Source organism: Sturnira hondurensis, unplaced genomic scaffold (genome assembly GCF_014824575.4).
Source record: "Sturnira hondurensis isolate 20B ecotype Veracruz unplaced genomic scaffold, ASM1482457v3 Scaffold0025325, whole genome shotgun sequence".
Lineage (NCBI taxonomy): Eukaryota > Metazoa > Chordata > Mammalia > Chiroptera > Phyllostomidae > Sturnira > Sturnira hondurensis.
The window spans coordinates 322,900-349,788 of NW_028097956.1; the positions used below are offsets into that span (position 1 = coordinate 322,900).

A 26,889-nucleotide genomic window follows, 5' to 3' on the forward strand; every position below is an offset into this window, starting at 1 on the left:
AGTGGGTGGTCCTCTCTCAGGGCATCTCCAGTGGGCGTGGCCAGGTTCTGACCCCCAGGGACAGATACCCACCCCCTTCCGTGTCCCACAGCGAACGGGGACATGGCCTCTGCCGCAGGACTGCCGACTTAGGACCCCAAGTGCTTCAGAGGAGCCAGAGTTGGGGTGTGGTTACACACAGCTCGAGGGCAGCGCCCCCAGCTGAGGGCACTTGCTGGGCAGTGGGGTGAGGAGCCTCTTGCTGAGGGACCGGCTGGGCTTCGCCTCCTCACATGCTGTTTCCATGTTTCATCCCGGGAGTTCGGCTGCACCACGGAACGGGTGGTGGAACTGGCTGTTGTGCTGTCCGTCCACAGCGACCGCAGAGCCTCGGTGCCCATGGGCCCAGCCCCTCGGCAGGTCTGGCCTCACTGAGGTGGGTCTCTGCAGTGGCCCCCACCCTGCTCTGCGGGACCTGGAGGGCTCCCAGGCAGGCAGGAGGGTCCGAGTGGGTGGCCGGAGGACAAGGCACAGCCACCACTTCCAGGAGTCCAGGCACTGGTGAGCCTGGGTCCTCCCAAAGCCTCCAACCCACGTGGGGTGGGGACTGTGTTCTCAGGGTGCCCCCCACCAGAGGGTGCTCTCCTTACATCACTGCCAAGGAGGTGGGGGTCCCTGGGCCTGGCGATCCCCACCCAGGGATTGAGGCAGACACAGCCATGGAGACGGGGAAGAGTCTGTATTTCGCACGCCCACAAGTCACCTGTCGCTTCCGAGTTGAGGCCGCCCCAGGGCCAGGCCTAGAGCAGGTCGTAGAAGTAGTCCAGGCCCTGGCCCAGCTCCCAGATGGACAGCCCGACGCCCAGCTCCCTGGCCAACTCCAGCCGCACCTGCACGGACTACGGGCAGAGAGCACCATCAGCCCCCGCCTCTCACCGCCCCTGTCCCCGGCAGCCCCAGCACCGCTCAGGGCTGAGGTCCTCGGCCCCAGAGGGCAGCAGGTCAGACCACACACTGACCCCTCGGCCCAGCTCAGCCTCCCTGAGGGCAGGGTCATGGTGGGGACGCACGCACCTTCAGAGTTGGGTAGAAGAGGATGTGCCTCCCTCCTCGGCTTCTGCAAAGGACAGTGGGGCGTTGGCTTCCTGCCTCTGGTCCCCCCCCCGCCCCCCCCCCACAGGGCATGCTCACTTCTTGTACTCAAGGAAGTGCTCTGCGGCCTGGCTGTCCCACACCATCCGGGGCCTGTGCTCCTTCAGCATCTGGATGTACCTGGAGGGGCCGGGGTGGGGGTTCGGGAGCCACCGGTGCCCTCAGGCACCCCAGCCCCTCAGGAGGTCTTGCCCAGGGCGCCCAGACACCTCCCTGTGGCTGTCATGGCCAGGCAAGGCTAGCCAGAGGCGAAAAGGATGAAGGCAAAGGGTGCCAGGGGGAGGCGGGAGGCGCGGCCCAGGGAATGGAGACGTGAGGAGGGAGCTCCGACATCCTGGCATGGGCTCAAGGATCTCGAGGGGCTCCCTGGGCTTGCAGCCCCACCTATCACCCCTCCCGGCATGTCCTTCCCCGAGCAGTGACTGGTCAACCGGCCACGTCCCTGGCTGTGTGCGGCCCTGGCTGTGCAGAGGTCCTGGGGGGCCGCAGCGCCCTTTCCAGGTGTACCTGGAGGGCGGGGACGTCCCTCCTGACCCTACAGCCCTGCACCCACTCCACGCAGACCCCAGGGAGGTGGCCACGTGGCGCTCAAACCTTGTTGGGGGCCCAGGCTTCAGGACCAGGCTCTCAGCCTCTCTCAGAGAGGAACCCTGCCCTGAGTACCACGGAGGGCGTGGCCCCTGGACTAGGGAAGGGCGGGGCAAGGGCGGCTCCTGGGGCTCTCAGCCAGGCGGGGAGAGCCCCTGAAGTCCAAGGCACAGACGTGACCCAGGCCCACTCCAAAGGCCTTGAGCCAGCCCTGACTGCCTATCATGGCCCAACTGCTTGGCCCAGGCCCCCTCGGCCCTCTGCAGGACCCAGGTGGGCGGCGACCCCCAACCGCCCTTGCTGGGCAGGAACGATGGTCCTACTGTGTCAGCACTGCCCGCTCCGGCACCAACGACTCTGGCCCCCAGGGAGGGCCTGCTCGGCTGCGGCGCCTGCTCCTGCCACGGGGAGGGGGGGGGGCTGGGCGGGGCAGCAGGGGCTGGGCCGCCGGTCCCCAACACACGGCCAGCCCCACCTCCAGCCCCTCTCTGCACCCCTTGCTTCCCTCAGACCCACTGCAGTGGGTGCCTGTGAGGGGCACATGCAGGAGGGGACAGCAGAGGGAGGGTCCCTGCGGGGGGGAGGGGCTGCCAGTGTGTGCGTGTGAACCGTGCACACCCCTCAACACGCACACGGGAGTACATGCACATGCCTTCACGATCAGAGCTCCCTCCTGCAGCCCCTGGGCCGCCCGGTGCCTTTCCTCACCTGATCCCACCAGTGGGGTCAGAGGGCAGGACACAGACACACACAGAGGGACCGTGGGGGGACCCTGAGAGGGGACGGCCGTCTGCACGCCCAGGAGAGTGGCCTCCAGGGGGACCAGCCCTGTGACACCTGGTCTCGGACTCCAGTCCCCAGGATGGGGACAGCGTCTGAAGTGTTTGTGTGGTGGCCCGAGCTAAGATGGGTGGTCCTTCAAGGCCAGCAACCCCACGCCCACCTCCTGCAGGCCAGGCATGTGGGGACAGAGCAGGGCTACGGGAGAGGGGCCTTCCGGCCAAGGCTGCGGCAGGGGAGGGCAGTGCACACAGCAGCCGACCTGAGGGATGGCCAGACAGACACGGCCTCCAACCCCAGAGGATGGCAGGGTGGCAGCAGTCTCTGGACACACTGCCCGCCGCCGGGGCCAGGCCTGGGGCCAGGCGGCGGCTCACGTGGTCTCCCAGGGACAAATGGCACTGGCACCTGGTCAGGTGTTGCCCCCTTTGGCAAAATGGTGCCCGGCCCTGAACACAGGCCTACAGCGGGGAGGTGACAGGACCACAGGAAGGAGCCACCACAGTGCAGACATGACGGGCGATGCGGATGGCAAAGGAAGACCACCCCCAGCACCGGGCCAGTGGTGGCGGGGGAAAAACCTGGTGGGTCAAGAGCCGGTGACATGGCAGGAAGCTGCCACTCACATGAAGACAGGGACAAAGACCAGAGAGAGGGCAGAGAGAAGAAGGGCTGGAGAAAGCGCCGTGCACCTCAGCAGGCTGAGGACGGGCCCGCCACCCTGACTGGTGCACACTCCAGGGCCTGCGGGGGATGAGAGCAAGGCAGGCACTAGAAATGCTTGGAGAAACCAGCCATAACCTCTCCGCACCCGATAAAATGCATGGCTGGGGCCGCCTGCACACGTCTTGCCAGACGCCGTAGCAGGAAGATGACAGAGTGAGAGGCTGGAAGGACTAGGGAAGAGCTGGCAACCTGGGACTCCACATCTAGCAAAAAGACCTTCCAAAAAGAAGGAAAATAAAGCTAAACAGCCCTGACCAGCGTGGCTCAGTGGGGTGGGCGTCATCCTACAAAGCTAAAGGTCGCTGGTTCGATTCCCAGTTGGGGCACAGGCCAGGGCTGCAGGTTTGAGGGCACAGAACTCGCAGAGCTGCACGGCAAGGCGGGGCGCTGTCCTTTGAGTGGAAGGAAGTCGGGGTCCACGTGACAAGTGCCTCCAGGGGTTTGTGGGGTCCTGACCAGGCCTGGCCCATGTGCTGCTCACCTTTCGAAGGCGGTCCCCTGACCCGCTGATGGTAGGAAGTGCTAGAGGTACCCCAGTGCGGCAGTGCTGGGGCAATCCCCCCGCCTTGAGGCTCAGGGGGGCTGCGCCCACTGGTACCTAGCAAGTGGTCAGACCTGCCAGGGCTTCTCACCTGCTCTGTCCATCACCTCCGGGAGACACGCAGACCCATTGGCATGAGGGCGTAAGGGGAGGGGACAGCACAGGAGGCTGCCTTGCATGGTGGGGTCCCCAGCTCACCTGGTCCCAACAACAGGCTCGCGGGCATCCCTGGAGGCTGAGTAGTCCATGCCATAGAAGTTGAGCCCCAGGAGGATCTTGCTCCGCCACTTGGATTTGGGGTCCAGGACCTGGACACAGGCTCGCACCCAGGACAGCGGCGCGTTGGGGCCCGGCCTGCAGGGTGAGGGAGGGGTGGGTGTCAGCGGCAGGCAGAGGCCTCAGACCATCTGCCGGGGGCCCCCAGGCGGGGGCAGAGTCTGTGCACGTGGCGGCAAGTAAGGGGCAGCTGATGGTGGGTCTCCCTTGTCCACCACACCTGTCCCACTGGGGCCGCCACGGGAGCAGCTTGGGCTGAGGCCCGGGGTCGGGACAGGCAGCAGGACACTGTCTCCCTGGCGACAGGGCAGACCCACTGCCTGTGGCCGCCACTCCCTGGAGGTATTCCTGCAGAGGCTGCCTGCTGCCACCCCCCACAGGCCCCCAACAGGAAAAGGCTGCGTGGTGCAGGGCCCACAGTGGGCCCCGGGAAGATGACAGGGCCCTGGGTCCTGAGCGTCTGGCCCACTGGCGGTGGGCACCTGCGCACAGGCTGCAGTGGGCAGGGCCCAGCCCCACACTCACTGCTGTGCGGTCGGGTAGTCGTAGGTCATGAGGCTGAATCCGTCCAGCACAGGGCCCAGCTGCTCCAGCTCCTTGTGCGTGAACATGCCCAGCTGGTCGGTCCTGCACAAGACAAGTGTGGCCCCCGGGACCCTCACACAGCCTGCTGGCCTCTCGGTTGGTGCCCCCAGCCCACACGCGATCTCCAGGCGGGCCTGGGTCCGACCCTGGAAATGACTCAACTCTCATCAGAGGGGACGAAGGCGGGCAGTCAGGTCAGTGCCACACTCCACAAGTGGGGGTGGGGGGCACACACAGTCCCCTGGGTCGTCTCTAGGGCCTTGTCTGCCAAAGAGCCCCAACTCACTGCCCCCAGCTGCATCTCACATGGTGGGCACCTCCTTCCTCCATCACCCCAACCGGACATCATCCCTGGGCCTGGGGATGGTCTTGACCCCACCTTGCCAGGTGATGAGTGCCTTGCCTGTCCTTAAACCCTCTGTGGCCCTGTTCACATGGCTCTACCCTCCCCCCACCTCCCGCTCCCCGCCTCGCTCGAGGCTGAAACCCTGCCTACCAGGTGGGGAACCCCAAGTGTTGTCCTGGGTCGCCCCTCCAGGCCGACGCCCCTCTGTCCACGGTCACTGGCCTGGGCCTCACCTAGCCTGTGGAGGCCGCCTGCAGGGTGGAGGGCCTGCCCAGTCACCCTGGCCCCCTGCCAGCTCTTATCTGCTCCTCCCTGGCTGCTCTGCTAGGCATGAGCCTACCTGCCACACGGGGGTGGGAGGGGACCATCAGCTGCGACCCCTGCCCTGCTGCACCTACCGCCACCTCCATGCCTGCCCCCTGCCCACGGATGACCTGTGCCCCCAGGTGAGTGGGAGCGGGTCTCCACGCAGAGGGCACCACAGACGGAGCCTGCTGACCACGAGCACCTGCCTGCTGGAAACCAGGGGAAACCCAGGGTGGCCAGCGCAGAGGGACAGCAGGGGGGGCTGAGGCCCTGTCACAGGACAACCCAAGGCTGGACCAGCCGGCCGTCGGGGGCCCGGGAGCTGTGGCCACTGGAGACACGCCGGGCCAGACCACGAGGACAGCCAGGGCTCTCGCAGACCAGGCAGCCGCGCTGCACGCTGGCCTCTCCGGCGTTGCGAGAGGCTGAGCCAAACCCCCATCTGGGCAGGAGGACAGCAGTGGCTGTGTGCAGCATGGGCTGCGACCTTGGGGACAGGGCTCAACAGCACTGTTGGGAGGACCCCAGACACCACACCCCTGCACACAGACCCCTCCCAGAGCACAGGCTGTGGGGTGGATCCCGCTGCAGACTCCCCGAGAGAGGCGCCCCGGGGGCGGGTGCGCCCCAACCCCCAGGCACACACACCTGGTTGCTGGGAGGGGCTGGCCCGGGGGCACCCCGCCCGCAGCCCCAGTGGCCGTGGTCCCCACTCCTGGCACCCCCAGACGGCCTCAAGGAGGGGAGCTTCCTCTTTGGGTGGCTGCAGGGTGAGGGGCGGGCTGACCCTAGCTCACACTCTCGCTCCGGTGCCGGGAGCTGGGCACAAAGGCTGGGGCAGAGCGGGTGACGGCTGGACAGGGCCCTGTGGGGACCAGAGGCTGGTCCTGCCAGGGCGTCCACCCCCCCAACACACACTCGAGGCCAGTCCACCCGCCCTCCGCACTCGCTGGAAGCTACGAGGCCCCCTGTGAGTGGAAGGCCTGTGCCAGGGAGGGGCTGAGGGCAGAGTCCCTGCCCGAGAAGCTGTCCCTGAAACCCCCGGGAAACAAGGAGAGCCCGGGCCTGGGGCGCCTGCCGCCTGCCTTCCTCCAGCTGCGGCCCACCCGTCCAGAGAGGGAAGTCGGGCAGGAGGCTGCTGTCCAGGTCGTGCAAAGGGACCCCGGTGACCTGCGGTGGGCACTATGGGGCTGGGAGGGCGGCCAGCCAGGCACACTGTCCCAGGAATGGCACTTGCTCCAAGGCGGCTGCTGGGGGGCCTGCAGGTCCCCTGGGAGCATCAGCTGAGTCTTTTGTGCGAGTCTGTTAACCTGTGAACACTCCCAACACAGGTCACTGGCCGGAGGTGCCCGTTCTGGCCCCTTCAGGGACTCTGGGGCCCCTCCCTGTCACTGCCCTGCTGCCCTGCCCTGGGCCCTCACGCTGTGCCCTGGCCAGAGTGGACACAGCAGCCAGACTGCCTGGGCCCTGCCACCCCTGCCTCCCGCCAACCATCCCACAGGTTCTGGAAGAGCCCTTGAAGGGGGGCGGGACTCCTGAGCTCCCATGGCGGGTGCAGACTTGGCTGTGGAGCTCCAGGGCCACGCCTGAGTGAGTGGAATCCGCCTAACAGGCTCCGCTCCTCAACGTGGGGGCTTCCAGCACGGCTTCACATGTGTGGGTGCAGGGGCGCGGCCTCTGCCTGTGGCCTCAGGTCCCCAGCCCCTAGCGAGTGCAGCCCTTACCCGGGGGTGACGGCTGGCGGGATGACCAGGATGACCACCAGCTGGGCCTGGTGCAGCGCCTCGGCCATGTGGGTGAGCATGTGGATGAGACCCCTGTGAAGACACGGAGGGGGTCAGGCTGGCTCCCCTTCCCAGCACTTTCTGCCCTGTGGGCACCAGCCACTCAGCGGTCTGCCAGCTGACCCTCCTGGTGCCCCAGGACCTCCCATGCACCATCTTAGTGGGGCCAGGCCGAGTGGACACAGAGCATGGGGCCATCTGGAGACCTGGCCTCGCAGCAGCCCAGCGCTGGGCCCTTGATGTCTCCGTCCAACCCCCAGACCAGGCTTCAGGGCGGGAGTGGATGGGGCCCTTACAGGATCACCTGCGGGCTTGGGGGTCCAGGCACAGGGAGGCAGGGGCCCCTGCACCCAACACACAGGGTGGAGGGCCCTTGGCATGCCCGCCTCTGGGCCTCAGGTGGGGGGGTCTCTTTCCCCATGTCCCACCCACCTGCCCCGAGGAGGCGGCCTGGAGCCCGGCCCAGCACCCTGCGGAGGCAGGCAGGGGGGGTGGGCCTCAGACCTGGGGCCCCATGGGGATTCCTCCAGGCCTGAAGGGAGGGCCAGCCCATTCCGCTCCAGACCCCGCTGCCACCCTCAGTGATGGCCTGTGGGTGGCACCACCACTCTGTGCAGCTGCGTCCCTCCTGCATCTTCTGTGGGGCCGACCCCCACGTCCCTGCCAGACTGGGGGTGGTCCCTGTGGCAGGCAACTCTCGCCTGGCACTCTGGCCCGGGGAGCGCTGCTGAGAACGCACACGGAAGGGTGGACACAGAACTTGGGCGGCCAGGCCAGCCCCTCCCCAGGTTCCCAGGAGGCCCTGCTGCTCGGCAGTGCCTCCTGCTGGTGAGCCAGCCTGCCCGTGGCGCCGCCCAAGCCCACTCACGCTCGCTCCTGGCTCAGCAGCTGGCTCCAGGCCTCCACCACAAAGCCGTCAAAGTGCTGGTTCTGAAAGGGCCAGGCAGGCGACCCGTCAGAGGGAGGGCTGGGCGGCAGACTCCCTCGCCCTTCCAGGAAGGTCACAGCTTGAGGGCCATGCCACAGGCATGGAAGTGCCTCTCCACGCGGGGTGGCCAGGGCTCCCCAACCCCTGGGGCTGGAGGGGTGCCCCAACCTGCAGCCCCACACTAGACAGCTAGGCGTCATCCGCCGGAGGGCCCCTGCCCTGGGGACGCCTGCGGGTGTCACCCGTGGAGCACCAGGCCTCACCTTGGCGACCTGGACCATTGTCTTGCTGAGCTCCTCTATCTCGTCCTCGCTGTCCCAGACACTCCGGAAGTCCTCGTGAGTCCAGTCCTCAAACAGGAGCCGAGGCACTGGGGGGACGGGCCCGAGTGGGTGCTGTGACCCTCCTGTGCTCTGCTCCACCCATGAGGCGGCCGTCGGCCCCCAGAGCAGAGTGACCACGCAGCTAGGCCCCGGTGCAGTCACCCCAGCAACGTGTGGCCCGGAAAGGGCCCCTGGTCGGCCGGGGAAGGACAGAGGTGCTGACTGACCCGGCTGCCCAGCGCCCGGTCTTCCGGCTCTCCGCTGCCTGGCTCCTGCTGGACCATCTTCCTCCCGGACCTGACTCCACGGCTCCCCATCAAGGCCAACTGCAAGTCTAGGACCCTCCCTGGCTGTCTCTCCCAGACCCTGCTGACCCCACGACACTTTGGGACACTGCCCTCCCTCGCCAGCTGGGAGCTCCAGGGTGGGCAGGGCTGGCGTCCCTCTCAGACTGGACCCTCAGGCCCACGATAAGAGCTCGCTGAGTGAATGAAGAAACTGGTGAAGGGGGCATTGGCCTGGGTGGGCAGGCGGGCCAGAGGTGACCAAGGGCCACGAATGCCAGGCTGGGGGCTGGCCTCCTCTCTGTGCCATTGCAGAGCTACCCGTGGGCATGGAGAAGACCCTGGGACCCCTCACCCTCGCGCAAGGAGGCCACAGAAGCCAGGGCCTCCAACCCTTGTGCCGGCCGCCCTGACTGCCCGACGCCCTAGACTCACCTATGCGCAGGCCCTTGGCCTGCTTCCTGACGGCACGCATCCACCCTGCGGACGGGAAGAGGACACTCGGCTCAGGGACCCAGGTCCTCACTCACTACAGGGAGGAAAACGCTCAGCTGCATGCGGGAGAGCGAAGGGGAGGCCGACGCAGAGGACCCAGGACCCTCCGCCACCGGCACAGCGTGTGGGCCAGGGCGGCTCCGAGCCCCGTGCTGTTTCTTGGCTGAGGGGCATCTGGAGGGCCAGGGTCCGAGCTGCCCTCCTGATGCCAGGGAGCTGCTCTGGGTCTCGAAACTTTACAATCGGCTTACACATGCGTCCTTTCAGGACCCCAAAGGGGGACAGACATGTAAACTCAGGCGCAGGCCCAAAAATGCGCTGTCAGGATGGCTGGGCCCTTGCTCCTCCCTGGACCTGCCTCGGCTGGTTCTGTGACGGCCACAGCGCCGAGTGGGCCGGACGAGCCCAGGGAGGCAGAGCATGCCTTCAGGGGTGGCCAGCTCCTTGGGGAGGGCCCTGCCCTGCTGCCTCCCGGCCGGCAGCACCGTGAGGGACCCCGCCCAGCCCCTGGCTGAACGGAGAGGACCCCTGCACCGGTTCTGCCTTCTGCCGCGGACACTGGCCCNCCCAAAAATGCGCTGTCAGGATGGCTGGGCCCTTGCTCCTCCCTGGACCTGCCTCGGCTGGTTCTGTGACGGCCACAGCGCCGAGTGGGCCGGACGAGCCCAGGGAGGCAGAGCATGCCTTCAGGGGTGGCCAGCTCCTTGGGGAGGGCCCTGCCCTGCTGCCTCCCGGCCGGCAGCACCGTGAGGGACCCCGCCCAGCCCCTGGCTCAACGGAGAGGACCCCCGCACCGGTTCTGCCTTCTGCCGCGGACACTGGCCCCCTCCACCCCGTGCCTGCCGTCTCAGACTCCGCTCTCAGAGACACCGAGCAGCCCTCCCCGAGACCCGGCTCCAGGACACCACGAGCGAGCCACCGAGGGCAACTGATGGGGGTGCCGGTCGACATGGGCAATGGTCACACTCACACCCAACCTCTCACATGCTCACTTTCTCACACCCCTTGGGCCCAGGGACACGCCAACAGGCGGTGAGAACCTTGGTCCACGTCATGGAGGCCTGTGACCTCGAACATCTCACGGCCACGCCTCCTCAGCTGCAGCCACACAGGCGAGATCTGCGTGAACTTTCCCCCGAAGACCTTGGCGATGTCGTAGCCGTGGCTGTTCCACTGGCAGAGGACAGAAAGGCCAGGTGAGCCCACGTGCAGCTGGGGCCGGGGGCACTGCAGGCCCAGCTGCACCAGGCAGATGAGCCCCGGGGGACCCCAGGACCCCTGAGCATTTCCCCTGCACCCCCACTGTGGCGGTTGCCTGGGGAGCTGAGGCTGCAGACCCCCCAGTTGTGGCCGTGCCCTTGGGACCACCCCTGCCCCTGCCCCCTGGGTCCAGCTTACTGGGGTGACATAGCCCAGGACATCCCCAGCAAAGTGTCGGTCCCGGGCCTTCGCTGAGCAGTAGCTGCGATGCTCGAGCACCACGTCCTCGGCTCGGGGGTCCATCACCACCAGACCCCGGTCCTGTACCGGCACCTCTGAGAACTGAGTCTGAAATGACAGGCACAGGGAGGAGGCCCGCAGTGTCCGCGGCAGAAGGCAGAACAGGGGTCCTCTCCGTCCAGCCAGGGGCTGGGCGGGCCTCTCATGGTGCTGTTGGCCAGGAGATGGCAGGGCAGGGCGCTCCCCAAGGAGCTGGCCGCCCCTGAGGACACGCTCTGCCAGACATGCCCCAGGCACGGAGCCCTGTGGTTGTCACAGAACTCCACCAGGCGGGATGAGAGCTGGTGTTGAAAGAAGCAGAAAGCAGGTCCCGAGAGAAGCCGGGGCCAGGCACAGGCAGAGCCGCAGGCCCCAGTGCCAGAGGCTGCTCCCTTTGCGGCTGTTCAGCTGGAGCACTGGGCCAAGGCTCCAGCCTGCTGGCTCCCAGGCCGAGTGAGCATGGGGCCCCAGGGGGCAGGAAGAAGGTGCAACGGTCAGCCTTTTGGCCAGTCCCAGACCACCCTGACCTTCTCCTGCAGCGTCTTGGAGGCAGACTTCTTGGCGTCCGACTTCGACAGGGTGGTGTGGGCAGAGCCGCAGGCCAGAGCAAGCCAGAGCACATGCAGGAGCGCCTTCATGGCGGGCAGGTCACAGGCGGGGTGGTCACGGGCAGGGTCCGGGGCCTGCAGAGAAGGCAGAGCCCGTGGAGGCCAGCAGCAGCATGGGGCAGCCCCTCTGGCGACTGGGGGCCTTGTCAGAGCGGAGCCTGAGGGCTGGTGGCACTGGGCTGGGCACTGGCCCAGAACACAGCCCTGCTCTGGACCAGCCCCAGTGGCCCCAGCTCCCATCAGTGCGGCCCTGGTTTCTCTCACGAGAGCAGGAAGGGCTTCCCCGCCTCCCCCGCTGCCCCAGGGCCACGCTGACCAGGGCCAGCCCGCCAGGAGAACTCAGGCTCTTCCTTCTCCATAGACCCAAGGAAGGCCTGCCTCAAGGGCTTCCCTGCAGTGAACCGGGCGGCGAGGGAGGCCGGAGAGGACCCAAGTGAGCGGGCTCCGGCCACTGCTGGGACCGAGGTGCCTGAGGGAAACATCGACAGAGCTTACTGCATTACGGGATGCTTTTGTTTAGAAAACAAAGCTAATACAGAGAATCAACCAGAAAGAGCACACAGAGCAGACCCAGCAGTGAGTGGCTACGCATTGCCTGTGCCTGGTGCACCAAGAACTCTTACCAATCAAGAAAAGATGCCCCACTGCAAACAGAGCTAGGGATGTGAAGAGGGGTAACACACAGACAGCCTGAGCCCCGGAGGCGGCACCTCGGCTGCCGCAGAAACTGGGAGTGGACGGGGAAGTAAGGTGGCATCTCCGCCCACCTTAGAGAGAGGACTGGAGAGACGGAAGCAGCTGCGAGCCCCCAACCCCGCCCCCTGCCCTCCGGACGGCACCTTCCTAAGCTGTTTCTGGGAGACAACCCACCCACAGATCTTATGCTCCCCAACACAGTTCCTCTCGCACAGCTCCCACTGTTTGGAACTTCCACACCCACGTAGCAGACACAGGAAGATGTCTGTGGCAGAGAAGGACCTGTGCCTCCTCCCCTGGGGACAGGGACAGGCGCTTGGATGGGCAGGATGCACTGGACCTGGCTGCACAAATGTTAGGACAGGCACTCACTTGGCACGGTCCCAGCTTTATTCGAAACTCCCCCATCTGCCCACAGAAGACAGCACGGAAGGGGGGACGTGGAACGACACCTGGACCAGCTGTCAGACTGCGGGTCATGCCGGGTCCTCCGTGGGTCCCCTGCATTTTCTGCCTCCTCACCCTGGGTTTTGGCTCCTCCTGCAGTCCGTCTTTAGACCCCTCCCCCATTCCACCTCCTGGTCTCTCTGTGGGCAGCTAAGCCGCAGGTACCGCCGCCTGGCTGTCATCCTGGAGGGGACGTGAACGTGCAGGTGTGCAGAGCACGTTGGCCAGCAGTGAGACGCCTTCGTGGGCACAGCCCCAGGTCTGGGAAGGGCCCTGAGGGTGCAGTCTCTGGCCACGGCAGGGGCAGGCTGTCCCGAATTATCTGTTGCTTCCCTGGTCAGACCGAAGCTGCAGCCACCAAGCTGTGAGGGGCCAGCTCTGGGCAGCCCAGCCACCAGGAAGCAGGAGAGCCCCGAACAAAGCGCTCCCACATGTGACTGAACTGAGGGCTGTGCACACAAGAGGGACCTGCTGGCAGGAGCCATGCGAAGCGATGAGAGGGCGGCCCACTCTGCCAGGCACCCTCCAGGACTGCAAGCCTCCCCTCGGCTCTGTGGTGCCGGTGGGTTGTCGGGGATGGAAAGGAATGAGAAATGGAGCTGAAGGTGCTCACACAGCAGTGACCTGGGGGCTCGACGTGCCCCGCCCGTCCCCCTCGGGCCACAGCCTGCCACCCCACCTGCTGTCCTCACACAAGTGGACAGAGATCCCTCTGCCTGGCCCTTGACCTCTGATTTCATGCCATTGGGAAGGAAAGAAAAGGGTGGAGATGGGGTCAAACTAGAGGAACACAGGCTCTGCTGGCTTCTGCGCCTGAAGGAGGAGCAACGGAAGGAGGACCAGACTAAGCTTGAGCCCCGGCAGGCACTGAGCTGACCATCTGCCCCTGTGCCCGGAGTCGGGGTACAGCTCACAGACGAGCGGGCAGCAAGGAGCAGCACTTGGAGTTCTGGGCTGCTCCCTGACCAGCAGGGGCCTTCCCAGACCGACTGCCTGCCTGGCACTCGGTGGTGGGGACCCAGCGTGTGGGCTGCCTGGTGTGTGGGTGCTCCTGCGGAGGGTGCCCTATCTAAGCACCTCCCATGGCTCCCCACTTTGCACTGTGGGGATATGCCCACCCCCACCTGCTTCTCTGCCCAAGGCATCCCGGTCCTGCCAGAGCTGACTGCTGGGCTCACGCATCCTGTTAAGTCAGAACGTGTCCTCACGCCCCATGAGCTCCTCTGTGTGGAACGGCCCTGGAAGGGAGTGCAGTGTGTGGTGACCACGCGCACTTGCGGTCCCCTAGTAGTCCTCATACACCCACAGCAGAGGGCTGCAGGGGGCGGGGCCGCAGACCCATTGTGAGTGTGGCAGCCAGGAGCCAGCCATCTGAGGCTCCAAGCTCCTGGGACGGTTGGTTGAGCCACGTATGTGACTGAAGGACAGTGAGTCCCCGTGGTGATGTTCAAGTGTTTCTCATCGAATCCGACAGTAAGAGTGCTGACCACAGTGGGGTTCACACACCCACACACTGGGTTCACACCCACTCGCAGTGGGAGCAGGTGAGAGTACAGGGAAGGTGCTGAGCGGAGCCTCTGCTCTGTGACGCTCTCTGACCGTGTCTCTTCTATGGCACTTTCACACACCCGCTTTCACCAGTCCAGGTGGCCTCGCTATTCAGTGCTGTGGCGTTTGAGAGAAATGCTGAATGAGGTGCCCCGAGTGTCTGTCACTGACACCAGGCTGGACCCTGAGCCGACTTTGGCGGTTGGCGGTAACAGAACAGCAAGTGTGTTGTCGTTCATCCCAGTTCTCGTCTTTGAGCGCAAATTCTGGAGCCAACTGGGTTCCTGCGGGGAGGGGTGAAGGCACCTGCAGGCAGGACCGCAGCCCGCTGGGACATTTATGACCGCGGGCTGCAGCAGGCGGCTCTCCACACCCAGCAGGTCCTGTCGTCATGCCCTCAGGCTGAGGAGGCGGGCGGAGGACCCGTGGCCACTGTGCTAAAGACAGGGCAATGGAAACAGGAGTCCAGCAGAGGTCCGGCTGTGCCACCACCCACTGTCCCCGGACCCCTCTGGGCTCAGCTCTGGTGACCTGGGAAGCGAGGGGCGGCGAGTCATCCGCCGGTGTGCAGTCTACCCTTTCAAGGCTAGGGGCTGAGCGAGGTGGGGTCCCGCCCAGTGCACCCCAAGCAGCACGGGGACCGTAGCCCCTGGGGACAGGGTGGCCACCACCCTCCCGGTCTCACCAACCGCTGACAGCCACCTGTCACACTAGGCCGTGCTGCTCCCACTCAGGGTCTTATTCGCACGCGCTCGTTCTCACGGGTCCACGCTCGATGAGCTGCGGCTCGTGTCCGCGCCCGCACGCCGCCCACGTCCTCCTGCACAGACAGCCCTCCCGTCCATGCCCGCTCTCACACCGCGCGGCTTCGCGCCGCCGCGCGCCCATTGCACGGAAGGGGGCCGAGGCCATGCGCGGAGGGGGCGCAACGCCGAGACGCGGGCGCCGACACCACCCCGGCCGGCCGCCGTGGGGCTCACCTTCATGTCCCGGTGGCCAGCCGGACCACCTCGCGCACGGTCGGAAGACGCTCGCCAGAGCCGCCGGAAGTCCCGCCCCAGGACGCCCGCGCCTGTCCAGCCGGTGTCACACCAGTTTCGCGTCGCCGCCGACGCGCACTGCACGCTGGGGCGGGGCCTAGGGACCGGGCCGAAGGGAGGAGCCTGAAATGAAATAAGGCGGGGCCTGGAGTAGGGCCGAGGGGCGGGCCGAAGGGGAGGAGCCGGGATGAGGGGCGGGGTCAGGCTACGGGCTGGGAGGGGAGCCAAGGGGCTTGACCCTGGAGACTCAAAGGTCCCCTGGGGGCTGGATTCGAAGGGGGGCGAGGGCCCGGGGACTGGAGGACGGGACAGCCAGGCGGCGCGCGGACCACGCGTCCTCTGTGGTGTGTTGAGCGCCGCTGTGCCGCGCGTTCCGCGGGTCTCAGGCTCTCCCGGGAGCACGACAGCCTTGCCGGGTGAAGGCGGGGTTCCCGGGGGTGTCGCGGTCTCCTCGTGGGCACCGGGGCGTGTGCGGGAGGGGGTTCCTTGCCTCCCCAGCGCACGCGCTCCTTGGAAGCCTGGGCGCTTTGTGGGACCTCAGGGATGCAGCCACGTGTGACCACCAGGGAGCGCCTAAGGCTCCAGATCCTCAGCCTGGCTGGGGCGTGTAGCAGAGGGGACCGCGCGGGACTGACCTCGCCGGCTTCCAAGTTCTTCTTTCTCTGATGCGGAAATCGCCTCTCCAGGCTTTTCTCCTACCCTGCTAGTGGCCGCCCCTCAACCTAGCCCTCCCGCGCCGTCCCCCACATCTCCCTGGGTGAGTGCAACTCAGCCCTCGTCTTGGGTCACCATCCATGGGCTAGTGGTGCCTACACGGTGTTTGGAGCAGGGACATGAAAATCCCACGTGCCCGAGACCCAGCGCTGTACTTGTGTTCGCCTCCAGTGACAATGGCACCTTCTTGCAAGTGAAAACAGAACCCCTCTCAGCCCCCAGCAAGAGCAGCCGAGCTTCTGGGATGGCACACGTGGCCAGCAGTTTTAATCACTTGATGTAAATGGGCAGACCGCCCCCCCCCCCCCCCCCCCCCCCCCCCCCCCCCCCCCTNCCAGCAGTTTCCTGCTGAAACCCACACAGCCAGTCCCCACCCTGCCCCTGCCCCGCTATTGCCGGGATTGTTGCTCAGTGGTTTCCTCTTTCCAGCTGCCTGACAGGCTTCTCCCTGAACCGAACTTTGTTCTCTTTCTTCCTAATCGTGTCTTCTTTCTCTTCCCCACATTTCCTGCCAGTCTTCCCAGAGTGCGGGTGGGGCTGGTGTGTGTGCTGGTGCCTGTCCTGTCCCAACTGTCGAGTGTCCCTGGGCAGCTCTGTGTTCCTGGCACCCGGCTAGCTAAGCTCTGAGGCACAACCTCGAGTCAGGCAGAGCTCTGGAACAGTTCCCAGCAGGCTGTGTTAATGGTCTGCCGAATGGCACGGCCCTGTGGGTGCCAGGGAGACCCCAGCAAGATCACGGATCTCAGTGAGAAACGTACCAGTTACTTTGGGGTGCCATTGACTGCAGGGGTCTTTGGAGCTGAAGAATTGTAAAGTCCACTTAGTGTCCACTCTGGGCAAGACCCCAAGAGCAGGTGGGCAGGCGGGGCAGGGAGCCGGACACTGGCCCCCCTGCAGAGGCCCCACTGGACAGAATTCTGGGGTCCTGACAAAGCTGTCAGCCTCCCAGTTGCCATGGCCGGTGCCGAGGACCACAGAGGGAAACCTGGCTCCTTGGAGTGTGTGCACATCTTTCAGCCACAGGAAGATTTAGAATGAGGCGCAGGACAGCTGAGGAGACCCAGGACCCAAGTGTCAGCATTCGTATGCTAGGTGAAACCAGAACGAGTGGGAACACTTAAGACAACAGGGGTTCCCGCACTTAAAAAGGGAATCTGTTGAGTACGGGAGTTCTTCAAGCATTGAGATTTTACGGTCCATTCAGTCGAGCTGAAGTACCTGAGAAGGAAGTAAGAGATACCTAATTTATAAATTCCTTTTGAAATGTTGAAAATGCTTAATTTACTGACTTTATGGATGGGACCAAATAGGATGCAAAGGCCTCTTAAAAATGACTTTAAATTCTGTTAGGCTTTTAAAGGGACTAACAGGGTTTGTAAAATTAAACTTAACAGGTTCAAGAAATTAGGTTTTGAGTTGACAACATCAATGAATCCTAATTGTTTAACTTTAGTTTAAATCTGAGTCCAAGCCCCTTGTCTAGGTTTTCTGGCTTGTGGAGCAGCCTGCCCACCAGGGCTCGTGAGGGGTGGGTGCCCAGGCAGAGGTCCAGGCTCCAAGATGCGAGCCCCGGTCCAGCCCGTCCTCACATGGGCTCCTCCTTCTCCCCACCTATCTGCAGTGGACACTAGAGGACAAAGGCAGGGACATCCCCCGTGGAGCCAGGGGGCCTGTAGAGACATACCTTCCTGCTGCCGGACCTTCCATGGTCTGGGGACACCGCAGGGCTGGAGCACCCCGCTCCAGGTGGGGTGCCACTGAGGGACCTGGCCACTGAGGGTCCCCACCCTGACATTGCCTGTCCAGGACAGCCACTATGGCGTCCCTGAGTTACTATGGGGAGCCCATTACGTGGTTGACCATGCAAGAACACCCCACAGCTTGTGGCTGTGGGCCTCCTGGGGCCTGGGCTTGTGTCTTCTGCCAGCAGGCCATTGCTCCTGGCCTGTGAGGAGGGTGGGGTCCCCAGGCTTGGAGGCCGCCCTGGGCCTCTCCTTTGCGAAGAGCTGGCAGAAGCCAAGACCCTTCCCGGCAGGGGCCACTGTGACTTCTTTTGTCAGGGAGGCCTTGGCCGAGGGTTGCCCCAGGGGCAGGGCCCAGACCACTATCACTGGCAGCATCCTGTCACTCCTGGGCCCCAAAACATTCCGGTCTTGAGGCCGGAAGCCCAGGAAGAGAAGCGCACGTCAGGATTTCCTGCTGCTGAGTCTCGCCGCTGGCCGCCCCCACAGATGGAGACATCCTCTCTAGGTGCTGGGATAAGCAAAGTCCAGAGCGTGAGGGGACAGGCAGTGGGTGTGCTCACTCAGCGGAAGCTTCGGGATCGAGCTCCAGGGCCAGCACAGCAGATTTTCTGTCTGTGTCCCACATGTGGCCCCACCAGCCCATCTGGCCTTGGCCAGGGATGCCTGTGACTCCGGCCTTGAGTGCTGCTCAGCGTGTAGGTGTCTGGTCAGCAGCCGGGCAGGTGCTGGGCCCCAAAGTGGGCATCTGCGACGAGCAGGTGGCCCTGCACAGGACTGTGCTGCGTGGAGTCAGTCATAGGTTTCATGCTCCTCATCATTCTATAACCAGCCTTCATGCACCCTGTCCCAAAGGGGAAGGACGGTGTGCGTGTTGCTGTGGTTGAACAGGCAGCATTTCTTGGTGGCTCTAGTGGGGTGAGTGGTGGACCTCAAAAGGCTCAGCATGTCCCCAAACTGTGGCACCTGTGAAGGTCAGCTTGTTGGACAAGAAGATCTCTGCAGATGTCATTGGGGAAGCTGGGATGAGACCATCTCGCACTTAGGGTGAGCCCTGAATGCACTGAATGGGATGCTTATGAAAGAAACCAGATGGAGCCCTGGCTGGGGTGGCTCAGTGGGTTGGGTGTTGTCCTGTGAACCAAAGGTCTCTGGTTCTATTCCCAGTCAGGGTACACGCCTGGGTTGTGGGCCAGGTTCCTGGTTGGGGGTGTGTGAGAGGCAACCAATAGATGTTTCTCTCCCTCTCTCCCTCCTTCTCTCTCTGAATATAAAAAATAAAATAAAAAAAGAGATGGAGAACTTTGGCACACGGACACGGGGGGGTGGGGACATGAGCTGATGGGGCGGAACTGGGGTCACAGGGCCACCAGAAGTGAGAGGAAAGGAATCGTCTCCTACAGAGCCTCGGGGGAACTGACCTTGTTAGCACCTTGATCTTGAACTTCTGGCCTCCAGAATGGGGAGAGAAGCCACCAGTCTGTGGTCACTGTTACGGTGGCCCTGGAAGTGGATGTTTTTAGGTGAGTTTTCTCTCCTAAAGCATTTTTTCTCAGGCTGGTCCCCAAGTAGCGTACGTTCCATCAGCTTCCCCAGGCCTCAGAGGGGGCGCTGCAGTGGGTGGAGGTGGCTGGCCTGTGCGGGCAGCCCTGGCCAGAAAACGCCCCGAACCGCCAGGCCCATTTGGTGATGGCCTGCTGGCCAGCTGCTGACATGGCTAGTCTGGCCTTTAAGGTCAAGGGGTGTATTTTTCAACGGGTAACTCAGGGACACGGGAGGTCCTGGTCACTGCCCTGCGGGTGAACAGGATGCCCGAGCTGGCCGCGTTCCGGGGGCGGCAGGGCTTTTGTCGCTGTCTCCTGCGCCTCTGCTGGTTGGGGTCACCGGCTACCTGCTCCTGTGGCTGTTTACCCGTGATTGACAGCACTTGCTAAGTCTCTTTGACCCCGCCAGGCAGATGGATGTGAGGTGGTCTTGATGACAAACCACAGCACGAGATGAGGGACGTCCCGACATGCCCCAGGCCCCTGGGTTGGCAGAATGAAGCGGAGCCCCTAGCCACTGCGGTGTAAACGTGGGTGGCCTGCGGGCTAGTGTGGTGGATGATACGGCGCTCGCCCTTGTGGCTGGAAATGGAGCCCTGTCCCAAGTAGGTGGGGTGGAAGGGGGCAGGCACTCAAACTCAGGCCCCAGATCTGCTCGCCTTATCATCCATCAGGGGTTGAACTGTACCCCCTGAAAGCTCACGTGTTGAAGTCCTTCCCCCCAGCACCCCAGGATGTGGCCGTGTTTGGAAACAGGGTAGTTGCAGATGGAAATGAGAGGCATTTGCAGTGGGGAGGGTGGGCTCCGAATCTGACTTGACTCACACCCTTAGAAAGAGGGGGAACTGGGACAGAAAGAGGAGCATGGAGGGAAGATGGCCGTCCACGTGCCAAGCAGAGGCCAGGGCCAGGTCCTTACTCCCAGCTCAGAGGGGCCGGCCCTGCCGACCCCTCCACCGCAGACGGCCCGTCTGTGGGAGGCGGCCGATCTCCCAGTCCCTTTCTCTGCACTGCATCTAGGAATTACTGGCATCTCAGCCTTGTTGAAACCGGGCCACCCTGACAGGCCTCCAGGCTGTCAGCTGCCCAAGTGGCCCAGCTGACCCAGGTGGCCGGCTGTCTGAGGCCAGCTCCCTGGGACTCTGTCCCATACAAGCTCTGCAGGATGTAAACTGAACTTCCTGCAGCCAGCAGGGCTCGGCCCTCCCCATCCGGGTACAGCTCTGCGCTGGGGCCAGACTCTCCGGGTCTCAGAGGACGGAGCCAGCCATGGGGCTTTGAGGGCAACTGAGTTTTCTCTTACAAAGTAACTCCTTCATTGGGTGTCATTACGGGGTCTTCAACTGTGGGGACACCTTCATCCAATGGGGGAAGGCTGACTGGGGGCCCTTGGGAAGTAGGGGTCAGGGTCTTCCCCCAGGAACCCCTAAGTTGCCCTTTCTATGGCATTGCAATTCCCTGGGCCCCCCACATGCCCCACCAGCACGCCAGGGTTCCCATAAGACGTGGCGAGGCCTCGGGTTCAATGTCTGTGGCTATTTCACAATCATCCAAATCCAGCTGTGTGTGTGGCTTTGGGCTCAGCTCTGTGGCTGTGAGATGACATCTGCAGTCACAGGCCTCTCTGGTCACTGTCACATGAGCGGTTAGGGACCTTAACTCCTCACTCTCCTTCAGATCCAGCTTCCCTCGAAGCACCTGACCCCCACAGAATTCTTGAATTCCTTCTGCTGCCTGGGGTCCACGCCCAGGATGCGCTTGGTCCCTAGAGGTTGGCCTTCCCCAAGTACGTCATCCCTGGGGACCACAGGTAGCCACCAGGTGCCGAGGACTGCCACCTCCGTGTCCCTGAACAGGCATGGGTGCTCAGGGCCACTAGCCATGCACCTGGACCAGGCTGCCACCCTGATTTCCTAGAAGGGTCACTGTTTGAAACCCATCATGGAAGCTGAGTCACTCGTAGACCCCACAGGAGGCCTGAGTGGGCTCAGGTCTTGGTCAGAGCCAAGCACGGCCCACTCACGCTGCAGGCTCCAGGCTTCATTTCCTCCTCCGTCCAAGTGTTGAGCACCCATCTGTGGGGCCCTCACCTCCCAGTGGAGAGGGACGTTGGCTCCCCTCCCGCCCTTGGGAACTGTGCTGGGACTACAAGTGGCTAAAATGTAACAGATGTCCAGTTCACACGGTTTAAGAAGTGAAACTTCCTAAGCATTGCACAGGTACTCAAGAGGCCTGGCGTCTCAGAGAAGCACCCATGGTCTGGGACGGCTCAGTGGCCTTGGGCCCAAAGCCGGATGGTGATAGTCAATCTGAAGGGCTTGTCTGCACTGCCTGTGTCTCCCCTCGGGTCCTGAGACTGCCCCCCACCCCTGCCAGACACACATACACACACACACACACACACACACACACACACACACACTTCCCAGGAGGCTTGGGAAGCCCAGTCACCACGGAAAGTAGATGCCTGCCCAGACCCAAGCCCCTCCTCCAAGAAGCCCTCTCCCTCAGGCTGGGCCGGCGCTCTGTCCAGGCTCCTTGAGGGTCTCTGGCTGCTGGGAGTGGATAGGGGTCTGCTTTGTTAAGCTCCCTGGCCTGGCCATGGTAGTGTTAGCTCCCACTGTGGGAATGCAGGGCCTGGGGATCTCCTCTCCTCCCGGGAGCCCTTCGTGGGCCCAGCTGTTTGGGAGGTCTTGGAAGTTGGTAGAATTGCTGTCTTATAAGGATTTGGGTCTCCACAGGTTCCAGTTTCCCCCAGGGGTCCTGGAGGTCCAGAGCCTGGGTGGGGTGCCTTGTTTTCAGGAGGGACCTGCCCCTTCCTCTTCCTGGGAGGGTCCATCCAGGCTTGACCTCTCCCGGTGAGGAAGTGAGTCAGGGTGGGACAGGTCTCACTGGTGGGTTTGGGACATTTCCAGGTTCAGGGTCCAGATGACTCAGAGGGAACCTCCTCTTTAAAGCCATCTGGCTTCACAAAAGAGGGCTTGGCAGGGCCACCTGCTATCCAAACAGACTCCCAGGGTGTCCAGGCTGGCCAAGGCCCCTGCAGTGTGCTGCAGTGTGGGCCCCCGGGCTGGCCTCTGCCTCTGCCTCCCTGGGGTGCACGGGCCTGTGGTGGCTGCAGTGGCAAAGGGCCCCGGCTGGGCAGCGAGAGATCAGATTGTATAGACGGGGTCCTGTGGTCGCCTGATGCTGTCGTGGGGTGGGGGTGAGCAGTCCTGTCACTTCAGGGCCTGGCTCTGCATAGCTGGGGCCAAGAGCACCAGGGGCTCGGAGCTCTGCATGCCCACCGGCCCCCCTAGGCGGGCAGCCAGCTGCCACACAGCTGGGACGGGGCGAGGCCGGGTCCGGGCAGGTGGTAGGGGCCTGGCAGTCCGAGCCCGTGGCTCCCTGCGCGGATCCGCCCACGACGCCGGCCCGCAGGGGGCGCCCCCGCGCCTAACATCACACTCCCTCCCTCAACGTGCTCGCCCCCGCGGCGCGGCCGCGCGAGCGTGCGTACGTGCGCGCGCGCGGCGGCGGCGCCCTGAGAGCGGCACTGGGAGCCTGAGGTGTCTCGGGCTGAGGCAGCTCCTCGGGCGGCGGCGTTCCCCGCTCCCCGCTGCCCGCTGCCCGCTGCCCGCTGCCCGTTGCTCCCCCAGGCTTGTCAACCCAGGCAGCTCCAGCTCCCCGGGGCCCGAAGATGCCGGCCGTGTCCAAGGGGGACGGGATGCGGGGTCTGGCCGTCTTCATCTCCGACATCCGCAACTGTGAGTGGCGGCGGCGGCGGCGGCGGAGGCCTAGGGGCGCGGGGGTCCGGGGGGCGCGGGTCCGGGGTCGGGGGGTGCGGACCTGGAAGGCGGAGGGCCCGGGTCGCAGGCCCGGGGTCCGGCGGTGCCGACCTCGAAGGCGGAGGTCCGGGGGTGCGGACTTTGAGGGCGAGTGTCGCGGGGGCGTGGACCTAGAGGGCGGGGGTCCGGGGGCGGGGGTCCGAGGGCGGGGGTGCAGACCCGGGGGGCGGGGCGGCGAGTCGGGGGTGCAGGCAGGGCCAGGGGCTGGGACTGGGCGGCGGGCGCCTGTGGCCGCGCGAGGGGCTCCGGCGAAGGCGCCCCTCCCCAGCATGATGTCATCGCCGAGCCGTCCCCGCGTTCCTGGTAATGGAGCCTTTAACCGCAGCAGCGTGGGCTTTCGCTGTGGGAGTGGGGGAGCGGCTCGCTCCGCAGGGAGACCCCACGGTGGGCCTGGGCCGGGGCCGGGGTGGCTTTGGGGACGCTGCTCCGCCCGCCGCCTGGCTCGGGGCCCGGAGTGTACCCTCAGCGTGGGAACACCCACCCCAAGGCGGGGCGACCAGGGCCGGTGGGTAGAGCCTGCTCCCAGTAAGTTTGGTCTTGGTGTGCAGACACCCCTGTTGGTTTTCAGAGGCTGTGCCTTACGTTTAATTGGAAATGTGAACACAAAGCCATGTGACTTTGTCTATTGCTCTAGGACTAAGGGGTGTGTGTGTGTGTGTGTGTGTGTATTTAAGACTTTATTTTCAGACAGAGGGGAAGGGAGGGAGAGAGGGAGAGAAACATCAGTGTGCGGTTGCCTCTCGCGCGCCCCCTTACTGGAGACCAGGCCTGAAACCCAGGCATGTGCCCTGACTGGGAATCGAACCAACAACCTTTTGGTTCCCAGTCTGGCACTCAACCCACTGAGCCACACCAGACAGGGCTGGAACTAAGATATGTGTTGAAGAAGGTGTGAAACCTCTGCTCCTTCTGCTGGGGTGCAGGACTCCCACTGGGCGGCTCCGGCCCCCATCCCCTCCCTTGCTCTGCTAGAAATGGCTGTGGAAACACACCTTGGGTGCTTTTGCAAGGATGGCAGTACTCTTCTTTCTCTCTCCCTTTGCTTTGGATCCTGATTTCCAAGAAAACCATCGTCTTATTTCTCATGCGTCTTATAAAGCTGTGTGTGTGCGCTGCTGCTTCAGGGGACCCCTCAGCAGCCCTAACTTAGCTGTGAGTCTGTCCTTCACCTTGGAAGAGAGACTCATCGGGCAGGGTGCCGATGTGGAAACTCGCTGGCCCTCCCAGCTGGCCGGCCACAGGCCTGTGCTCCGTGCGAGGTCTGCATTCGACTAGAAGGCGCTTGTCGACTGACTGCAGACCCGCCTTTCTCCACTGCCGCCCTGTGGACATTCCGGCCGGTCCTGTGCTTAGTAGCATCCCCACCTTGACACCAGATGCTTCTGTCGTGACAACCAAAAATGTGTCCAGACACTGCCCTGTGGGGCAGAGTTGTCCGTGCTGAGAGCCCCCAGTGTAGAGCAGTGAATAAGACAGTCTGTTCCCCCAAGGAGCTGATGTAAGGAGGGCTGCCTAGACCTCACGGGGGGCTGGGCAGGTCTCTTCCCCAGAAGCGCGTGCCCGGCCTCGCTGCCCGGCCACTGTCCCCTCACTTGCAGCACTGTGCCTTCCCTTCCAGGCCAGCCTGGGGTGCTGCGCCCCGCCCCCTGAGCTCCATAAGTGGGACGGCGTCTGTCCTGCTTGTCACCTTCCCCTGGCTCGCACAGTGTCTGGCATGAGGCATGTGCCGAGGAGAGGAACAGACAGGTGAGATGTCCCTGAGGAGATGGCTCTCAGGCCGACACTGTGTGAAGGGCAGGCAGAGGGCCAAGTCCTGTGTGGACAGCAGGGGCGTCAGCGTCTAAACAAGTGTGGGTAGGTGGCCGGGCCCGGGGTTGGCAAGGAACCCAGCCAGAGCTGGCCTGAGCTTGATGCCCCTGTGGCGGGGAGAGGGTCTGCCCCCTGCCCCTCCACCTCCTGTCTCCAGTGCTGCGTACATGCTGTTTCCTGGTGGGGGTGACCCCAGTGCCAGGTTCTGGAGAGTGGGCGCCAAGCTGGCCTCAAGGCGCTGGGCTCTATGACCCGCTGCCACTGGGCACTGAGCCTCGGTTTCCTCAGCTGACAGAGGGGTGGCTGTGGAACTGAAGAACCTCTGAGGTCTTCGGTGCCTTCCGACTTCGCGGAGTCGCAACTCCCTTCCACCGTTCTGCATCATTTGCTCAGACTTCCCCTTTAGGACCTTTAGGAGCTGCCCTGATGGTGTGCACTTTGTGCCTGCAGCCTGCTTCCGGCCGACTGCGAAGGACAGGACACTGCCCAGTGTGGGCAGCAGGGACCTGGCTCCTCCTGCTTTCGTGGCACAGGTAGCAAACCAGTTCAGTGCCTCAGAACAAACTCGATCCTTCCTGATCGACTGCAGCCCAGAGGCCACTGAATTCAGCTCATGTGAGCTCAGTGTGTGGGAGTTAGCGAGCTGTTTCTCTCTCTCCTTACTGGCATTAAAAAACTGTGCTCTTTTTATTTCGTCCCAGTTTTTAAATACTTCTGTTTTTAAATTTTATTTATTTTTTTTAGGCAGGGGAAGGGAGGGAGAAAGAGAGAGAAACACTGGTGGGTGAGAGACACATTGATCGGTTGCCTGTCACACACCTCCAACCGGGGACCTAGCTCACAACCCAGGCACGTGGCCTGATTGGGATTTGAATTCACAACCTTTCGGTGTATGAAATGATGCCCAACCCACTGAGGCACACCAGTCAGGGCTTTGAATAATTCTTTAATTTGAAGCAAATATAGATTCATAGCGTGTTGTGAGAAATGGACAGGGAGGGCCTTCCACTCCACCTCCTCTGAGGTAGACATCTCCCATTACACTATGGTGTCAGCACCAGGAGAGTGACCCCGGTGCGGCCACCGGGCCTGCTCACACTTCCCCCAGGCTGCTGCAGGGGTGCGTGTGTCGGCCCACATGTTCCTCCCATGGGTAGCTTCACGGAGCTCCTACTCCACCAAGACACAGAGCTGTTCCATCATCGCAGAGCCCCCTGTGCTACCCCATGTGGCCAGTCCTCTCGCAGCCTGTCCTGGTCCTCACATCCCACCTCCGGTGTGCTGGGCAGCATGCACCGTGTTGAGATGCTCTTCTCGCTCAGCACAGTGCCCTCGGGGTCCTTCTGGGCTGCCCACAGTGGCACTCTGTTCAAGCAGTCTCAAAGAAAATGACAGAGCTGCTGACCCCGGGAAAGTAATGGTTATTTGCTGTTTGTTCAGTGACTTTGGAACATCGTTTGTTATTGCATGTGATGTGTTGGAGGAGAGCCATGTGCAGTCGGTCCTTGAAGTGTGAGGGTCATGGGGCCGAGCCGTGTGCAGTTGCAGATCTGCATGTAGCTTTTGATTCCCCAGAAACGTGACTGCAGGTCCCTCAGTGTCTGAGGGCGTTGGTTCCAGGACCCTGTGGAGACCAAAATCCACGGGCGCTCAAGTCCCCTCTGTAAATGGCATAGATCAGTGCGCAGTGGGCACATCCAGTGAGTCCCAGCTGTGGATGTGGAACCTGGGGACACGGAGGGCAGGCTGTACGTGCACTGAGACAAAACCCATGAAGAAGAGGACCTGCGTAGCTCAAACCATGTCGGGACAGTCAGCCGAGGCTTGTCTTTGTGCATTGCCATTGATGGGCATGTCAGCGCCCGAGCATCCTCGACAGTATGCAACGTGGTAGCAGCGTTGTCGCGCTCAGAATTGCCTGCGGGATCGTCAGGACCTCAGAGGAAGCGCGGGTTCCCTGGTCTTCTGAGACCCTTCAGTGGGCAGGAAATTGCCCTCGTCCTCTCGGGCTGCAGTGCAGGGCTGGGCTGCACGGATAGATACATCCCGCCCGCTCTGCGCAGGGAGGCGTTTTACCGAATCCCTCCAGGCACCCACTCAGGTGAAGGGAAACAGTGCAAAGCTGTACTTAGCCATTTGGCAGAAACCTGAAGTCCCCACTTCTCGGGGCGACGTGGGATTTTGCGCAGGCGCTCTGGCGAGCTGGTGGAGTGCCCCTCCGCGCTGCCCTTGTGCGCGCCACACAGCGCTTGGTTCCTTTCGGGTCTGTCAGCTCTGCTGGATCTGGCAGCCTTTGCATCGTACTTCAGCATGCCTGAAGTTAAAAACGTTATTTGTTCATA

General features: G+C 63.6%; 2 protein-coding genes across 7 annotated transcripts in view; one reads left to right on the top strand and one right to left on the bottom strand.

Moving 5' to 3' along the window:
- Nucleotides 1-699: 699 nt before the first annotated feature.
- On the bottom strand, nt 700-14,956 carry CHID1 (chitinase domain containing 1). Of its 4 annotated transcripts, XM_037039165.1 has the most exons (15): nt 14,852-14,956; nt 14,574-14,691; nt 13,448-14,402; nt 11,100-11,255; nt 10,492-10,641; nt 10,134-10,266; nt 9,034-9,078; nt 8,255-8,361; nt 7,932-7,993; nt 7,004-7,096; nt 4,568-4,669; nt 3,965-4,120; nt 1,171-1,251; nt 1,054-1,096; nt 700-878 (listed from the first exon to the last, which is right to left on the bottom strand). In XM_037039165.1, exons 3-15 carry the CDS (start codon nt 13,619-13,621, stop codon nt 780-782), a joined length of 1,401 nt encoding a protein of 466 aa, XP_036895060.1. In that variant the 5' UTR covers nt 13,622-14,402; nt 14,574-14,691; nt 14,852-14,956; the 3' UTR covers nt 700-779. The 4 variants fall into 4 exon arrangements, with proteins under 4 accessions (XP_036895060.1, XP_036895062.1, XP_036895059.1 ...); XM_037039167.1 differs by lacking the exon at nt 13,448-14,402 and having other exon boundaries at nt 780-878; XM_037039164.1 differs by lacking the exon at nt 14,574-14,691 and having other exon boundaries at nt 780-878; nt 14,852-14,943.
- A 7,463-nt stretch (nt 14,957-22,419) lies between these two features.
- Nucleotides 22,420-26,889, top strand: part of AP2A2 (adaptor related protein complex 2 subunit alpha 2) — a 58,334-nt gene continuing 53,864 nt past the window's right edge. For all 3 annotated transcript variants that reach the window (XM_037039149.1, XM_037039151.1, XM_037039152.1), the window contains exon 1: nt 22,420-22,657. In XM_037039149.1, coding sequence (XP_036895044.1) covers nt 22,591-22,657 — 67 coding nt within the window. In that variant the 5' untranslated portion in view covers nt 22,420-22,590. The remainder of the gene's footprint in view (nt 22,658-26,889) is intronic.